The 19,550-nt window shown below is 43.5% G+C and overlaps 1 protein-coding gene across 1 annotated transcript; it reads left to right on the top strand.

The window, feature by feature from the left end:
* Nucleotides 1-76: 76 nt before the first annotated feature.
* PRKRA (protein activator of interferon induced protein kinase EIF2AK2) lies at nt 77-17,982 on the top strand. Its single transcript, XM_084800167.1, has 8 exons — nt 77-282; nt 789-958; nt 4,444-4,525; nt 7,484-7,562; nt 8,508-8,625; nt 10,575-10,669; nt 14,346-14,520; nt 17,347-17,982. Exons 1-8 carry the CDS (start codon nt 218-220, stop codon nt 17,502-17,504), a joined length of 942 nt encoding a protein of 313 aa, XP_084656293.1. The 5' UTR covers nt 77-217; the 3' UTR covers nt 17,505-17,982.
* The last annotated feature ends 1,568 nt before the right edge of the window (nt 17,983-19,550 follow it).

Here is a 19,550-nt window from a genome sequence, read left to right as displayed (position 1 = left end):
GCGGGGACTAGAGGGGGTGTGGCCCGCTCTTCCGCGCCGTGGCCCCGCCCATCCCTCCTTCTCTGTCTGTCCCTTCGCTGGAGGGAGCCAGGCTGCGCTCCGAGGGGGAGCCAGGCGGCAGTGCGGGCACGCTCGTCTCGGGAACTGGCCGGCGTGGAGAGGAAGGATCCAGGTCCGCACTGCTCTAGATAGCTGTGCCCAGCTGTCCCCTCTCGCCATGTCCCACAGCAGGCATCGTGCCGAGGCCCCGCCGCTGCAGCGCGAGGACAGCGGGACCTTCAGGTCAGCTCTGGGCCGTCGAGGCCGCAGGCCCAAGACGGGTGGGCAGCGGGGCAGGGGCGGGAAACCGGCTGTCGGGCTGCATTCTGGGTAAAGCCCCCTTCCTTTCCCCGGCGTGGCGCTGGGCCTCCGGGCCCCGGGATCTGCTGCGCGCCCCGCCCCTCCCGCGACCCCGGGCGGCTAGCGACTCCGTAGGGTATGATCAGGGGTGCCTTGCAGACCCAGGTGTAGATTTTATCTAGCCTGAAGCGCCCGAGCCCACCCAGTTTTTTTTTTTTAGCATCCTTCCCACCGCTGTCAAGTTCTCTCTATACAGACCTCTCTACTCTCATCCACCGGCTGCAGCACTCCGAGGGCAGGTGCGCGCCCAGGCCTTGCCCTGCCTGCTTGGGGAGCTACCGAACCTTTTAGTCACCAGTTGTGTCTGTCAAAACTGACAAGTGGATGCTTTTGCTTCCCTTTCAGCGTTGGTGTGCAAAGTATACATTTTTTTTTTCTGATTTTTGCAGTTTGGGCAAGATGATAACAGCTAAGCCTGGGAAAACACCGATTCAGGTATTGCACGAATACGGCATGAAGACCAAGAACATTCCAGTTTATGAATGTGAAAGATCCGATGTGCAAATACACGCGCCCACTTTCACCTTCAGAGTAACCGTTGGTGACATAACTTGCACAGGTCTGTATGCAGGTAACTCCCACAACCATGTGGATTGGCGGTCCTGACTTTCTGTTACTTTTCAGTAAGGAAAAGTGCGGGAGCAGACTCTGAAGACAAGAGACCCCGGCATCCACTTCGTTGGTTTGCGCCCTAATTTTGCCACCCTAAGATGTAAGAAAGCTCAGAAACCCCAAGCATCCTGCACATCTTTTCCTATATACCTGGGACGCCTGCTAAAGTTACTCTTAAAGAGTTAGAAACTGGAAATGTTCTCGGGGCTGCGGCAGCTAGGTCAGTAGATACTATCGCCTTTCCAAAGTTACAAAGTTACAAATGCAGATGCTAGTAGGCATGACCTCAGACTTTTCTGAGTTTCCCCCTTCATGGACGACACATCTGGAAGTTTGGGTTCTTGGTACCACCCTTGAGTCTGTGTCCATGAAAAATCAGAGGAAGACAAAAGACGCCATTCTGTGTCCCTCCAAACTGTATCACACAGTAGCTTCGTGTTCTAGATACTATTCAGGTATTTTGTATAAGACTGTTTGTCCTTTGTATTCATGAAGTAGCAAGTTCTGAGACATTTTCATAAGCCACATGCCCAAGGTCACACTATAATGAACTTTTTTTTTTCTTTTGGCTTTTTAAGACGGTTTCTCTGTATAGCCTTGGCTGTCCTGGACTCACTTTGTAGACCAGGCTGGCCTTGAACTCACAGCGATCCTCCTGCCTCTACCTCCTCCTGAAGTAGGCCCACGCAGGAATCAAAGGCGTGGGCCACTATGACCTGCAACAATGAACTTTTAAAGTTCAGATTCATACCTTCGTTCAGTCTGTGACTGTGAAAATGGTAACCAGAGTCGTCATTTGTAGATGTGGATATTATTTTCCCATTTAGTTGAAAACATTTAAAATTTGTTGAATAATTTAACTTGTAAATATACAAAGAAAAAAATAGGAAAAGCTAAAGTTCCACTGTCTAGTAGTGTGAATACAGCATATATTTGTGTCTGGGATTCTGGGGTTGTTTATATTCATTGAAGTCACTAAAATGACTGAAGCTTTTTTTTTTAAATTTTTGTGTGGGGGTTGAATGATTGTAGGTACACGCTGGCAGGTCCCTTAAAGAAATCCACACTGTTAAGACTGAATTACTACTTTAGTCATTTTTTTTCAAATATTTGGGAGGAGCATTCAAGAAAAAAATATATACATATCCTCATTTTCTCCTTTAATGCATTTTAGTTTAGAGATATTTCAACCATTCTGCCTTACATCTTTTCTCACACAATCCTGTCTTCTCTTCCCGTGGTAACTTATCAGCCTTCACGGCATCTAAAGACTAATAATTCTGAAATCTTTGTCTTCAGCCAGGTACAAAACAGTGTATCTGCCTGTGTGTGTACTTTCTGGGCGTCTTTGCTTGGATTGGGAAAAGATGCCTCCGGTTCTTGTCCTAAACTCAACCATCTTTCGCTCCAACTCATTTTTCTTGCATTCTCTTGTGTGAGGCACCACCGAGGGGGCTTGCAGCTGTCTTCCCGAGTCTGCCCTGTCCCTCTCTCCCATCGTCCTTGGGTCTATTTTATCATACACCTGACCTCCTGGATAGCTGCTGAGTCAGCTTGCACCTTCTTTCTGTAGCTACTTAAGGTCTAGAACAGGGGTTCGCCACCTTCCTAATGCTGCGACCCCTTAATACAGTTCCTCGTGTTGTGGTAACCCCCCAGTCATAAAATTATTCCGTTACTACTTCATAACTGTAATTTTGCTAGTGTTATGAATCATAATGTAAATATCTGACCCACAGGTGGGGGTCGCACCCCACAGGCTGAGAAGCACCGTTCTAGACCACTGGGGTCTTTTTCTTGGACTGAAGGTCTTGTCTTCTAACTGCTCCTTCAACTAAGAGTCTTGGGGTGTCTATTCTCTGCATGATAGCGATTGTTCTTGGTCAGGGATTTGAGGCAGACACTATGCTGCCCAGGCTGACCTTGAATTTCTTGTGCTTCTGCCTCAGCCTCCTAAATGCTGGGCTTAGAGGGGTGTACCACCGTAGCCTAACTCAGAATGCTTTTCTTTTTTTTTTTTTTTAAACAGTGCATCTAATGATTTCCCCATCCCCCAAACATTCAAAGCAAGTCCCAACTTGTTAGCATGATTTACAGTTGGCTTAAAATGCGAACAGGGAGCCTCAATAGCGCCTGGGCACTTGGTAGGAATGCAGAGTACCAGGTCCTCCTCAGATGGTGAGGTCGGAGTACATGCTTTAAAAAAAAAATTCCTGGTGATTCTTATACACATGGAGGTTTGGAAAGGACATATTTATATAACATGCATCGTTTCTTCCTCCACCCCTGTGTCTCAGAATCCCTTTCGTCAGGCTCACTGGTTTTCTTCATGCTCAGCTGCTTGGGGCCTTGAGAACACTGTGTGCTTGCTGTACTGCCCCGAGACCTTTGCAGGCACTCCTCTGCCTGTGGTCTTCCAATCCTCTGCTCTCCCTCACTTCCCTTGTCGTCTGGGCATCCCTAATACCTCTCCTTTCCTCTGTGAAAACTTCCTGAGTGTCTCCAGGACTATCTTAGCTGCTAATTTTCTTTCTTTCTTTTTTTTTTTTTTTTCCTTTTTTGGTTTTGACATAGTGACTGGTGGCGGCTTGAGCTGGCCCCAAACTTCCAATCCCACTGCCTCGCCTCAGCTTCTGAGTAGGTGGGATTGCACGGTCACGCCGGGCCTCCGTACAGTTTGTCATCACGTGCCTTTGTATTTCCAGCATCTGTTAACAGACGTGTGGCTCTCGGTCCTGTAGAACAAGACTCTGTTTAGTTCTGTGCCACAGTTCAGGTGTCTTACTGGATGAGAAAATGTGGGGCTCTGCGTCCTCTGACACATGAGGCTCAACACTTGAAGTCATTTTCCATGAGTTTGAGGATTTGAACTTGGAATGAGAAGATGCACTTCACCGTTTACCACATGGGGTGGCCGGGATGAGGGAATCAGTCTTCTCCCGTGCTACCCTCATCTCCTCACGTTAGCTATACAGCTCGTGTGGAAGACTCGTGACATAAGCTTCGCCTTCCCTATGTCAGCCTCCTTCCATTGCACTGAATGTGTGATCTTGCCTGTGTAGCTGGAACAGGGGCTGGCAGGGGCTTTCTTTACGGCAGGCTGCTGGAGAAGAATTTCTTCTCTACCTAGGAATAAAGGAAGAGCTACATACTAAGTCCTGTTTCTTCAGGATCTGTGATAGGGTCCAGCTTATTCCTATTTTACATAATATAGAAATTTCTATATATCATCTAGAAATAGTGTTTTATACAGGTGTGTATAAACTCAGAGAAGCAGTACTTTTAAACTTGGCTCTAGTGTGTCGATTTCATATATTGAGTGCTTCTCTAGCACAATTGCAGCAGCACATGTGTTTTGCATTACAACACCAGCTGTGAACCTCACGCTTCCTCGCAGAGATGAAGACCCCTTTTCTCCCATCTTTAACTCAGGTGAAGGCACGAGTAAGAAGCTGGCGAAGCATAGAGCTGCAGAGGCCGCCATAAACATTTTGAAAGCCAATGCAAGTATTTGGTGAGCTAACTTTCTTTGTATTCTGCAGATCAAAATTTTCATGATTGAGGTAAGATTGAAAAAAAATGTAACATGCTTGCAAAAGCAGCAGAGTGAACAGTTGTTAGATAGTAGTAAATACTCTAAAATTCCATATGTGGGAAAGCCTGCCACCCGCTAAAGACAATTTAAGCCTATAAAAACTGGTAGTTAGCTGTTAAAAGAAGGCTGTCACAAACTAGGCTTTGCTGGCTCATGATGGAATGCAACCCATGTTTGTGGCAGATGTTAATATTCTTAATATGCAGGGTATTAATTTGTTAATTAATTGATTATTTGCATACTAAAAAAATTAAGGTGTAAGGGAAAAGGTCAATAGAAGTAATACTTTTTTCTTCTTCTTTTTTTTTTGTTTTTGTTTTTTCAAGAGGAGATGGTTTCTTTGTGTAGGCCTGTCTGGCCTCAAACTCACAGAAATCCACTTGACTCTGCCTCCGTAGTGCTGGGATTAAAGGTGTGTGCCGCCACCACCTGGCCATTTTTTTTTTTCTTTTAAGAGATGGTCTTACTTTGCCTTCTGTAGCCTAGCTGGCCTCAAATTTACTATTTAGCCCAGGGTGGACTCCAAATAACGGTCCTCCCACCTCATCCTCTTTGATGCTGGTATTATAGGATGTGTCATTCTACACCTAGCTGAAAGCACTCTTAGGAGTTCTCTGCTGGGAAAAGGATCAAGGTGTACCTTTCCTGTATCAAGCACAGGGGGATGCTGGGTGGGGTAGTAACTCGAGACACTTCAAAACAGAAATGTCTGCCACTGTCCATGCTTGAGAAGTATTGGTCTTGCAGCATTGTGTGTCTCTTAAACGGTTTCTACCAGGCACACTGTGCAGCATGGCATGCCTTCAGCTTCCTATCCTACGTACACTCAGAGGTGCTTGGAGTTTGGTCTTGTATACCCTGCCCAGCGTTGGCCAAACGGCCAGTGGGATTCAGTAGACTGGTATTTTTGTTCTCCAACCATACTGAGACTTACCGATTTAGGAATATATTTGGGTCCCATGCAGTAGCTCTCTCTTCTCAGTCACTCTAAAGCTTTGGGGTGATTTAATACCAGTGACATATTTACCTTCAAGATGAATGTTTGCCTGGGCCAGCCTGGACTCCACAGGTGATGCTTATCTCCCTGTGGTCCTGGATGTCAGTGACTTAAGCTGACAAAAGCTGGTAGGCACAACTTTTGCGCTCTTCCACCTGTTGGTGGTGGCCCTGCTGTTCTGTGCAGCTCCAAGCTCATGCCCGAGTGTTGGGGACACTTGTAGAAACCAGCAAACAGCATGTCCACTCTGCACATGGGCACTTTGCCTTTACTATGCGTCTGGAACAGTAAACAAACTGTACTGTGTATTTGTGCTTCTTGACAGATGAGAATTACTAAGCTGTAATCAGGGCTACAGTGCCTGATTTAATTCAGAGGCTTTTCTCGCTTCTCCATCCCAATTATTTGCGTAGCTTCAGCATGCAGCATTGTAAGTGAATACGTTTACCTCGTCAGCCCGTGTTAAACTTGGCAGTTGGAGGAGATGGCAGTAGCCGAACCTCATCTGTGACAGCAGAAATGACTCTTGAGTTGCTTAGGTGGTTGTCAACATGGAGTGCAGCTTTTTCAGAACAAGGCACCAACTTCCCAAGTAACTAGTGACTTCAAACTCCCGAGAAGAGACTATTCTCTTTCCTCTGGTTATAATCCCCACACACATGTTAACACCAGATTCATGTAGGGCACCTACTTTATGCAAGATATATCAAAATCGTAGAGGGTTCTGTGTTGAACAGATGATGGGACAAGTTTTTTTTTAACGTAGATATTTGGGTGAAAAAGCATTTATAGTCTGTGTTACTACTTGGCTAGGCTAAATTTTATGTCTAACGGTTGTCTACTTTTTTAAGAGTAATTTTAATAGTAATGTACTTTATGCATACAAACATACATACATACATACATACATACATACATACATACATTTTAAAGAACAACCAACATACATCTATGTCACTCTGGCCCTTGTCTCCCCACTTCCTTGTCCAACCCCCTTCTCCATCCCAAGTTCACGAGCTCTCCTTTAATTATTATGGTTACATGTACTTTTCTAAAACTGGTTTTAGATTAATTTCTTTTTTATTTAATGTGTCTGAGTGTTTTGCCTGCATGTCTGCATGTGTACTGCATGCCTGCCTGGTGCCCACAGAGGACAGAAGGCAGCATCTGATCCCCTGGAATTGGTGTTAAGGGTGGTTGTTAGCTATCCTGACCCCACGGGGGCCAACTGGGTCTCTGAAAGAGCAAGGGTTCTGAACCACCAAACCATCCTTCTAGCCCTTGATATGAACATTTTAAATGTTTTTATTAAGCAGCTGTTACATACAAAGCTTATATAAGTAGGTAATGCATAGGCCCTACCACCAAGTAGAACTCAACGTGAGTCTGAGGAAGTGAGGTGGAGAATGGGCAGGCTGAATGCAGCAGCAAATACTTTATGAGCAACTTTTGAAAAAGCCAGGCTAAGTGTTTTGTTTGCTTGTTTGTTTTAATATAGGGTTTTGTGTAGCTCAAGCTAGCCTCAGACTTGTTGCGTTTAAGTCTGGCTTTGAGCTCCTGCTCATCCTGCCTCTGCCTCCAGAGTGGCAAGATTATAGGAATATGCCACCAAGCTTGGCCCCAGATGGTGCAGTGATTCAGAATAGTGAGAGGCTATGATCCATCGTGGTCAAAGAACGGGCATCTGGAAATGAGGCTTGACGTGGCTTGGATAATAGGTAGACCAGATTCCCTAAGAAGTCAGAGTGACGGGTATTCGGTCCTCCTTGAAGGAATGGAAGAGCTTGGGGCTGAGGCGCTTACATAGAGAATACATTGTTGTTTACTTAGTAGCTCAGGGGAAACCATCTTATTTACTGACACTTTAAAATGATGTTCAGCTTTGCAGTTCCTGACCCTTCTATGCCTGATCCATCCAAACAGCCAAAGAACCAGCTAAACCCAATTGGCTCATTACAGGTGAGTCGGCTTTCCACACCATTTGTGTACCGGCCAAAGCGTAGGTTTGTGTTATCGCAGAGACTGAGAGACGCAGATTGTATTCTAAACATAATGGGGGATGTGAGGAGTTTGTATTCTTTCTTTCTTTCTTTTTTGTGTTTTTGAGACAGGGTTTCTCTATGAGGCCCTAGCTATCCTGAAACTTACTATGTAGACCTCAAACTCAGAAATCCACCTTTTCTGCCTCCCGAGTGCTGCGACTAAAAGCCTGTGCCACTGTGTCCCAGCAATGGATATTCTGTTTGCTAAGCTGTGATCATTATTACATTCTATGTAGCTAGCTTGAATTTATTTTCTCATTAACCTGTTTGGGATTGTCTTCTTGTTCAGTATTTCTTTGTTTAACGGGACACTCACTCGATAGAAGCAGACCTTGGTGCAGCACGGGAGATTGTCGATAGTTGGCTTAGCCAAAAGGTTAATAAGCAGTTGGGTAGCAAGTTTTATGCTTTAAGGATGTGATAGTTTCCACCACCCTTGTAACAAACCTCTTTCCACTTCTGCTGAGACAGAATTTACACAGTGCCATGGTTGTGTAACTAAATCCAAGAGAAGAGAGGTAGGCTACCTAATTGCTTAATTCTAGCAAAAAAGAAAAAAATATGTCTCATTGATCTCAGTCTGCAGCTTACTGTGGCATAATAAAAAAGTACTGTCATTGGCACAAAACTGCTTTGGTTTTGGCACTGTGATATAAGAGTGTATAATGTGGGAGTGCCTTGGGAAACCACTGTGCCCTTTGTTTTCCACTGGGTGGAAACAGGGTGTGCCCTTTGTTTTCCACTGGCAATACCAGGATTTGTTTCAAGCACACGATTGAAACCACGGTCAAAGAGAAAGACAGCTTGTGTGATTGAGCCTTTGAATAGTTAGAATTCTATGATAACCTCACTGATTTTTCAGGAATTGGCTATCCACCATGGCTGGAGACTTCCTGAATATACCCTTTCCCAGGAAGGAGGACCCGCTCATAAGAGAGAATATACCACGATTTGCAGGCTAGAGTCATTCATGGAAACTGGTACTCAATTCTTACAATTAGAGGCATTTGCAATGTTTTCAGATGCGGAATTGCCATAGAAAGTTCTGTCGTGTGACTTTTTGACTATTGATATCTCTTCTCTACTATCTTTGACTTTCTGAGAATAGTTAAATTTCTTAGTTTGATGTTTTAAAAATGAAGTTATAACTGAAAAGACAGGCAAAGTATAGACTCTATTCCTTAAGTAGTTTTCATTGGACTAGAAAAATGGGGTGAGGGATGACAGACTACGTGGCAAAAAAAAATTGTGGTGAGCTAGTGAAGGTATTTGTCTTAATGACAGAATATTTCTTAGCTTGTGTGAGGCACTAGTTTCAGTCCCCAGAATCATGAAATATAAATAATATAATAAATTACAGAGATAATAGAGAGTGTCCCTTTTTATTGCAGCAAATTTTGTGTTATAAAGAACATAAACTATGAGAATAAATAGTCATTTTAAATAGTACTAGTGAGAATTCCCGTGTTAATGTCTCTGGTATGCTTTGGTCACTTCTAAAGTGAACTAAAGTGGGATTGCATGAGCCATGGGTACAGGACAGTGGTAGAGGGCTTGCCTCGCCTAAGTGAGGCCCTGGGTCTAAGTCTAAGTACTACACACATGAGAAAATAAAATAAAATAAAATAAAATAAATAGGGTTCTACCTTAGCTAGCGAAGACCCTCAAGAAACAGGCCAGTGTCCACGCTTAGGTGGCAGTGCGGCCAGCACAGATGGCACTGGCCAGAAGCAGGGCCTTCAGCCTGTGTTAGTCAGGTAATCCTTGGCTCCAAGGGTTAAACAAACTTCTTAGTCTCCTTGAGTTAGTGTTTTACTTATTTATTAGTTGTTTAGTGGTGCTAGATATTTAATACACAGCCTGTAGTTGTGTGCTGTGACCCCGAGTTGGTTTTGTTTTGAGACAGGGTCTCTCTGTTATGTAGCACTGGCTGTCCTGGAACATAATACATAGACTAGACTGACCTTCAACTTACAGAGACCCAACTGCTTCTCTTAGGGGTTATAATTTAAGTGTATTTGATAAATTTTGTAAATCTTACTGGTCAGAATTAAATGAAATATGATTCATGTGCCATGTATAGGGAAATAACTTCATCAGTGCCATAAAGGTTCAAAGTATAATTATTAAAGAAAATCTGTTAAAGAAAAGAATTACTTAGCTGAGGGAAAATGCTTGCTGCATAAACATAAAAGTCAGACTTTGATTCTTCAACTTAATGGCCTAGGGGCCCAGAGTCCCTGAGGTTCATTGGTCAGCTGCTGCTGCTGAAATGGTGAGCTCTAGGTTCAGGGAAAGACCCTGTTTAGAAGAAAAAAAATACATTTAACAAAACAACAACAACAAAACAGAGATGGGGAGCAATAGAGGAAGACACCCAATATTGGCCCCTGACCTCTTTGTTCACTAACATTGGTGGGATCAGATACAGGCACGAGTGCGCACGCGCACACACACACACACCAGACAAACACACACAAGTATTTTTAAAATATAATAATTAGTGGTTATTTGAGCACTAGTAGCATTAACTTAGTGATAAGAATATTCACCTAGCATATGTAGGTCCTATAAGTCCCTGGCTTTGAATCCCAGCAACACACACACACACTTACACACACACTCACATACACACACATACATATATACACACACAAATAATAGGGTGTGTGTGTCTATGTGTCTGTGTGTTGTAGCTTGGCAGCTCATGGTGGCAGACTTAATAAAGGTGAACACAGAAGGATTTTGGAGGTAGGGTATGTTGAGATATACGTTAGTGAAATAAGAAACTAAGAAATAAGGGCCAGTGTATGGAAACCCTAGAGGTTTTCACTAATAAAACACAATTATGTACACATTTGGTCATTCTCTGTGGACACTAATTTCTAAATATACTGTTTCTTTCTTTCTTTTTAATTTTTCTTTTAAGGAAAGGGGGCATCGAAAAAACAAGCCAAGAGAAATGCTGCTGAGAAATTTCTTGCCAAATTTAGTAATATTTCTCCAGAGAACCACATCTCTTTAGTAAGTAACAATTGGACGGTGGGGACTCAAATGTGACTGAGCAGCTCCTGCTGCAGGACATGTCCCTTTGTTTCTTGTCACTGTTTTAAAAATCTCTGCCTGAGTTATATGGAGTTCATATAACTTCGTTGCCTCCTGTATGTGAGCCAGCGTTGGTTCAGGTAAGAGGACGTGGGAGACACAGTCAATTCACATGGGGTCTGAAAATGAGAGCTCAGCCAAAAGTGCTTAGTATGCAGGAGATCCCCTTACAACAGAAGCTCATCAGCTTTGGGGAGTCCCTCGTTCCCTAGGGCCTGGGGCCTTGAATTTAGTTTTTCCCTGTGATTAAATGGAGTCTAAAAACAAAATGATAGTACTTAGAATAAGTTTCTATTGCTTGTTCCCAACATCAGGCAGGCAACGAGAGATCAGGTCTAAGTCAGCTAACTAAATTAAAGACTACCATTTATACTGAGGGTAGTGCAAAGTTGTTAACGAATTTTATCCTGGCAGGAAAAATAATCTAATTGGCTGGTTAGGAAGGAAGTCACCTGGATGGTTTATAGGGAGTAAATGAATATTAGGGCCAGAGAGACCCCCTAGAATGCTATTACAGAAAACAGATTCAATATGATAACCTAAACTAAGGTAGGAGCAGAGGAAATTGAGAGAAATGAATATAATTTTTAATTACTTTTAGAGGTACTGGAGAGATGGCTCAGTGGTTCAGAGCACTCACTGGTCTTGCAGAGAACCCAGGTTTGGTTCCCAGCACCCATATCTGGTGGCACAACTGTAGTGGCATCCTTACTACAGTGGCATCCTTACTACGGTGGCATCCTTACTACAGTGGCATCCTTACTACAGTGGCATCCTTACTACAATGGCATCCTTACTATGGTGGAATCCTTACTACAGTGGCATCCTTACAGAGCTATGGTTCATTTATAGGAAAGTAGAGACTATCTTTTCAATAGATGCTAAAAAGATATTTGTAGCAGTCATAACTGATAAAAAAAATATCCAAAAATTAAAACCATGGTTACATGTCTCTGCATTACAATCAACTCATTAAAATAAAAAATAGAACGAGCCAGGTGTGGTAGCACACGCTTGTGATCCCAGCACTTGGGGAGGCAGAGGCAGGCAGAGCTCTGTGAGTTCAAGGCCAGCCTGGTCTACAAAGTGAGTCTAGGACAGCCAAGGCTACACAGAGAAACCTTGTTCCCAAAAACAAAGCAAAGCAAAGCCAAACAAAACAACAACAACAACAAAACCAGACACCAAGTAAGACATTTTTACATTTTTACCTGACCTTGTTCTAGAAATATTAACCACATTTTAAATGACAGGGTACAGAATGAAGTTGGAAACAAACAAACAAACAAACCTGAAATGATTACTAGATGCAAGTGATCTGATTATATTCCTGTAACCCTGGAGATCTGGGTACAGTGTCATGTGTGGGGGGAGGATGCAAGAATTTTGGCTACAAAGCAAGAGCAAAGCATCCCCAAGCTGCACAAGTCCTTGTCTCAAAAATAAAACACCTGCTGGAAACAATAAGAGGATGTGTTGAGGTGACTGACAACAAAATCAATAGTGTGCACACTATTTAATCGTATGAAGTAATATCTGGAGCAGTTAAAAAGAGCAGGTTACATTTATTGCTTTGGGGAAGGAGACTGAAGGTGAGGAGGGGATGCAGTAAGGATCGTCCCTTCATACATGTGAACATTTATCTTTGCTCTGCGGGTAGATATACATAGATGAAACCCTGAGAGCCTTGGAGACAGCTCAGTTGATGAAGCGTTTGCCATGCAAGCTTGAGGCCCTAAGTCCAGAGATCAGCACTCGCTCATAAAGCCGGGCACGACGGCCTGTGAGCGCAGCACTGCGGAGACAGAGGCAAGAGCTGTTCAGCCGGTCTAGCTGAATCTCTGAGCTCCAGGTTCAGGGAGAGACTCTGACTCAAACAATAAGGTGCCAAGTGATTGACCTCTCGCCTTCTCACACGTACTACATGCCACACACACAACATACATACCAAGTCCACACATAAACACACAAACAAATTTTAAAAATTAATTTTAAAAAACTTTATGGAAAAACAAAATATATCTGAAAAAGGTATACTAGAAAAAAAATCAGTACTTTTCTTATTTATAAAGCCAAGAGCTTTAGTGTAAAAAATTCATTTTCAAAATCTGGGGTGAACTTGAACAGAAATTTGAAAGGATTCACATAGGAACACTTTGAAACCCTATTGAAGAATATAATGGAAATTAGATTAATGTGGTACTATTTCTTCTTTTCATACAGAGACTTGGTATAGTAAATATATAATAAATGTATATTGTTTATCTACCAGAGTTCAGTTTGAACCTCAGTAGGAGGTTCGACTAAGCTTATCTGGAATAAGTAAAAAGCAAATCCTTGCGCACAGCCAAGAACCGTAAAAAGCAAGAATTTGGGGTGGGCTAGGGTGCTTGTCCTGTCGGAGAAGAAAGCCGAGTATGAAACTGAAGGAAAACAGGTTATGATGGGAGAGCTGAACAGAATTCAGAGTAGGTGCAAAGGCACAGGCACATGGTGGCGGCAGCAGTGACATTCCAGGTCACTTAAAAAGGGGTAGTTCAAGCATATACAGGGGGAGATAATCCCCCTCAGGAACAGTCATAGGGGAGGGGAATAAGGGGAAAATGGGAGGGAGGGAAGAATGGGAGGATACAAGGGAGGGGATAACCACTGAGATGTAACAAGGGGTAGTTCAGTTATGATGGCAACAGCTGACGGCCACGTGTGAGGAGGAGAGACCGTGTATTTGTGTGTGTGTCATCATGTCTATAGACTGCTTTCCTCAAACCAAAATAAATCTCTAATAGATCAGGCCTGAACATACATACAACTGTACTAGAGTAAAAGCTTGGGTGTGGAACATCTTTTTAAACTATAACACCTTCTTAACGATAACTTAAGATCTTGAATCTGAAAGCAAATGATTTGACTAGAACCTACAACACAGCCAAAAAGTATAAACAAAATTAATATAACTAAAACAAAGAAAGAAGTTAGCTTTCGTACATGTAAAGCCCATGCCTATCAGTTAAAAAGAAAAGCTCAGGAAAAAAATGAAAGAAAAGTATTCAATTTATTCATGCCAAATAAGATATTTTTACCTTTTAAGTTGGCAAGAGCTACAGTGTTTTCTAAATGATATTGGTGAGAGTGTGAAAATAAAAACCAGGCACCTTCGGTTGGTGGGTATATAAATTAGTTCAGAAGTCAAACTGGAAGTATTTCCTACACTTACTTGGGTGTGTGGTAGGGGCGAGGTGCATATGTGTGGAGGTCAGAGGGCAGCTCTCAGGAAGAGTCAGTCCTCTCCTTTTGCTATATGGGTGTCAGAGAATCAAACTTAGGGATCAGACTTAGCATCAAGAGCCCTTACCTGCTGAGCCATCTTTCTGGCCCAAGTTGGAAGAACGTATAGAAATAAAAGCATTTCTGTTGGCAGCGTCTCTCTCAGACATAGTGCTGGGAAAAAACAAACCTGGGTCCTCTGGGAAGGCAGCCAGTGCTCCTAACCCCTGAGCCATCTCTCCAGCCCCTGAACAAGTGTGCTCACTTACACTGGTACTGATGCTGATAGGCCCAATTAGGAACTAAAGTTTCCTTCATCTCTGTTTTGTAGACGAACGTGGTTGGACATTCCCTAGGATGTACTTGGCACTCCTTGAGGAATTCCCCTGGTGAAAAGATTAACCTACTGAAAAGAAGCCTCCTCAGTCTCCCGAACACAGATTACATCCAGTTGCTTAGTGAGATTGCCAAGGAGCAAGGCTTTACCATAACATATTTGGATATAGGTATGTGTTCTTGTTCATCTTGGCACGTTTCTTCTCCTTCCCTTTTGCTTTATTGTTGGTTGGGTTGTGGACAGGGTCTTGTGCATCTCGTGCATCTACCTGATCCTGCCTTAACCTCCCAAGTGCTGAGACTATGGGAGCAAACTACCATTGTGTCCCATCTCTGGACTTTCATTTAATTCAATTTATAGGTGTGTGTGTGTGTGTGTGTGTGTGTGTGCGTGCACACACACACACGTTCATGTTTAGTGTCTTGACTATAGCATCAGAACGTGGTATCCCTATTCAGACTTTAATGGGATGTGGAGACCTGGCCTAACAGAGCTGCAAGCACTGGGAACCTAGAGCTCAGGGACTAGCAGAACCTGCAATAGTTTGTGCAACTTTAGGATTGATCTGCCAATCAAATGTGGAGTCTGGGTAAACAGCAGATGATGCAGAGCCTGAGGAGCGACTGTTGACCGGTGGTCAGGAGATAGCTGAGGAGAGACCAAGCCTTAAGTGCTTATCAGTGCCTTCAGTTTGTTGAAGGACTGGAATACATCCATGACTGAGCCATTGTGAACAGGACTAAGGGTAAAAAAACTGAACGTGGGCTAAGAAGGAAGCCGGAGAGGAAGTTTTAGACATGAACCCATGATGCCTGTGACATCTGTCTTACCAACTTAAAAACTAAATAGCTCTGCAGCAGCTGGAAATGGCTTTTGACCAGCTCCATTGCAGCTGCCGTCAGTGAAACAGGCGAATGAGCTGGACATGACGGACAGCACTTGGGAGGCTGAGGCAGGAGGATCACCACAAGTTTGAGACCAACCTAGCTATATAGTGAGTTGTACATAACCCAGAGCTACAGAGTGAGACCCTTTCTCAAAAAGAGAAAGGAAGACAGACTGACAGAAAGAAGGAAAAAAAGGAAGAAGACAAATGACAAACAAAGCACCTACAAGGGTGTCCAACCTCATTACTTCAAAGGAAAATGCAAAGTAAAGCCACAGGGAAGTCCAACTTCAAACCCATAGGTTTGGCCATAGTCAGGAAAATGGAAGATAGCAAAAGTCTGTGAGATTCCAGTTTGGAACATCATAGATTGGTAGTCACATGTAAAATGGTCCGACTGCCAGATAAAAAAAGATTATCAGCAACTCATGTGACCAAGCAACTTCACTCCTGGGAATTGAAACTAATACCCAAATACCAGTAGTCATGTGTTCACAGCATACTACTCCCAAGATCCAAGACGTAGAGACAAACTTGGGTATTCTTCACGGAGTGAGTGGGTAAACAAATGGTCAAATATACATTCAATGAGATGTCATTCTGCTATGGAAGGAAATGAAGATCTAATACCTACCACAACATAGACAAACTTAAAAAGTATTGTGTCGAGCGAAAGAAGCCAGACATAAAAGGCTCCACTAGGATGCAGCGAAGTCGTCAGGAAGAGATGAATCCACGCAGACAGACAGCACAGGCTGGGGGTGCCAGGAGTGGGAGCAGAGGGGCGTGGAAGGCTGACTGTCTAACAGGGTCATGTATCTGGTCAGGTTATGCAAATGATTTGGAAATGGATAGAGCTGTGAATGTAGTAAAAGGCATGGAATTGTTCAGTTTGAAATAATTGGCTTTATGTCATTTTTTTTTCTTTTATTGGAGGACGAAGGCCTTAGATGCAGTAATAGAAAGTCCATTCACTCATTCAAATAATCCTATTGCTATTGGGATATGTCCTTGAAATTGCCTGACTAAATACTATCATTTAGTCAGAGTCACTTTAAAAGGTGTGTGTGTGTGTGAGTGTGAGTATGTGTGTGTGTGAGTGTGTGTGTGTGTGTGTGTGTGTGTGTGTGTGTGTGTGTGTGTGTGTGTGTTTGCGTGCGCTCGTGCTATGTGGGATCAGAAGACAACTTTGTAGAGTCAGTTCTCTCCTCCCATGTTTACGTGGGCTTCAGGGATCGAGCCCAGGTCTCTAGGCTTGTGCAGCAAGTGCCTTAGCCCACTGAGCCATCTCCGCAGCCCCCACAGCCACTCTAAAGCCACATTTTACCTTTCAAATTTGTGTCTTTACTTCACTTCGCCACCTTTGTTTCCCAGGCTTCTGTGTTGTTTTTAAGACACCGGAACCCAGAGTTCTGCACAGACTTTAAGCATCTTGCACCAGGTCTGCTGTGCTTAAATGCCTACTGAAAATGATCTCCTAATGGAAAACGCAGTCTTGCCCATCCTTTAGTAAACGGTTCTTTCCCCTTAAGACATGTGCTGTGGTTCAGTAACTTGCACACGTTCTCCAACTGGTCACATCAGAGTTCCCTTGGAGGCGTCTTAGAAATAAATGCAAGAGCCAGCCCCCTCTGACTCCAGCCCTGACTTCCGATTGTGCGGCCCAACGTGAAGTCTTGTATCAGAGTTTCTTTTGGATTTCTTTAGGAAATTATGAGACAGAGTTGAGAACTGCCGCAGAGGAGGGTATGGAGAGGATGGCGGTGCTTCTCTCGTTTTGGTTTGAACTTTTTTTTTTTCCTTGAGTGTCTTGCTTTATAGCCCAGGCTAGCCTAGAAATGGCTTTATGGCCCAGGATAACCTAGAACTCTCTCTATGGCTCAGGCTGGTCTAGAAGAGGATATCCTCCTTCCTTCACCCAAGTGCTCTGGAATTCAGGCCTGAGCCGGAACACCCCACTCCCTGTCCATTTTGTTTGTATAAGCACTGGCGAATGAGTGTGGGAGTGTTTTATGGATGCTTAAAGACTAATAAAAACAAGTGCTTTCCTAAAGGATCTGCTTTACATATACCCGGCACTAACTGTCATGTCTGCATGTGTCGTTACAGAGGAACTGAGCGCCAATGGACAGTATCAGTGTCTCGCAGAACTGTCCACCAGTCCTATCACCGTGTGTCATGGCTCAGGCATCTCCTGTGGCAATGCACAGAGTGACGCTGCTCACAACGCTCTGCAGTACTTAAAGATAGTAGCAGAAAGAAAGTAGGATCGGAGCAGCTTAGGAAACCTTTCCGCAGCATATAAGAAGTTTCCCTTTCACCTCTTACCCAGTAAAACGATGTATGTCTGCATAGCCTTTCCAATTCTCTTCAGATTCCATCAACTTTCCAGATTTAATTGTCTCCTGGTAGTTGTCATTAAGCTCTTTTTAATGGCTACAACTTTGTATTGGTCTATTGTATTTATAAACTTTGTACCACAAGGCTGAGGGTAGCACCCATTTGACAGGATCAGGCACACAGGATGAACCTGCATGTTTGGCTGTGACAATGAGAAGATAAACATACTGCTGGCAACCGTCTTACTGGTGCTTAAACTCTTTTGTGCAAGGCTTTGTGAGGTGGATTCTGAGGGAGCCCTTTACTAGAGCGTTGAGGCTTGTGTGGTATGTCACTGATACATTTCAGGGAACATGGCCGTCTGCTATGTACTTAAAACCATGGAATAAAGAGCTGTTCTTATAATGGGGACTCTGCTGATTTGTAGGCACATGTTCTCATGAGCATTTTAATTTGTATAGTCTACAAACCACTAGCTTACTTACTATGGACATCAAAGGTAGAAACCTGTGGCCTAGGAAGATTTGCAAATGTTTGTGGGCATCACATATTGATTTTTCTCCAGGCCTATGCAACATTGTGTTTTCCTTTGACATAACCACTTGTAGATGAATTAGTAGCTTTAAGAAGCATTACTATAATTATAAAATACAAGCAATAACACCAGAAACTCCTTCCCATTCACTCAATTCTCTTATAAGAATTTTTCAAAGACATGATTTGATCCAAAAGTTAAAAAAAGGGCTGGAGACCCTACCTAGATCTAGCCAATGGACAGGACATTCTCCACAGTTGAGTGGAGAGTGGTGACTGACTTTCACATGAACTCTGGTGCCTCATATTTGACCACGTCTCCTGGATGGAGAGACATGGTGGCACTCAGAGGAAGGATAGCAGGCTACTAAGAAGAGACTTGATACCCTATGAGCATATACAGGGGGAGGAGGTCCCTCTCAGGAACAGTCATAGGAGAGAGGAGTAAGGGGAAAATGGGAGGGAGGGAGGAATGGGAGGATACAAGGGATGGGATAACCATTGAGATGTAATATGAATAAATTAATAAAATAAAATTTAAAAATAAATCAAACAAACAAACACACACACACACACAAAAGAATTCTTAATGGATATATATTCCTGCATACCACCTCTGACCTACCAAGTCATGTGTATGTGTGCTTAAATATATAAAAACTAACATTAAAAGCGGGGGGGGGGGGGGGCGGGGGGTTGGAGAGATGGCTCAGTGGGTAAAAGTGCTTGCAACCAACACGGACAACTTACATTGATTCTCTGAACCCATGTGGTGGAAGAAGAGAACTGATTCCCACAAGTTGTCCTCTGACCTCCATAATGTGCTGTGCCACTGGCACACTCACACACACACACACACACACACACACACACACAATCAATGTAAAAATACATGCATTTTAAAAGTTGTGGGGAAAGACTAGATTCTTCTTAAGTGTGTGGTGATTTAGTTCCTTCTGGAAGTGTTGCTGCAGTCATTCTGCAACTATGAAACTTCTTAATAATTGCCTTAAGTGGAGCGAGCTACCTGTTAGTCCTCCTTTCAAGGGCAGCCGGCATTCAAAGAGTTGCCGTACTGCCCCCCATATTGGGATAGTGAAAATGCTCATCCCAGCTTCAGTGTTCCCATACACAGGGATGGCTGAGGCTGTCTTGTGGGCATTTTGTCTTGTTTCAATTTGGCTTTGGTGTTTTGAGACAGTATCTTTCTACATAGCCCTGGCTGTCCTAGAACTCATTATGTAGATCAAGCTGGGCTTGAACTCACAGAGGTCGGCCTGACTCTCCTCCTGTAGTGCTGGAATTAAAAGCCTGTCCTGCTACACCCAGCCAGAGGCTGCCTTTGTGCTTGCACTGTATGCCCACACTTCTCCCTCTGCCCCAAGTGGCAGCCCCTAATCGTTCCTCTAAGTTCACCCCTACGTCTGCTTCTCAGAGAG

The sequence above is a fragment of the Acomys minous genome (genome assembly GCF_964271855.1).
Source record: "Acomys minous genome assembly, chromosome: 10".
Classification (NCBI taxonomy): domain Eukaryota; kingdom Metazoa; phylum Chordata; class Mammalia; order Rodentia; family Muridae; genus Acomys; species Acomys minous.
The sequence above is the reverse complement of the archived record's forward strand: the minus strand, read 5'-3'. Positions and strand labels throughout refer to the sequence as shown.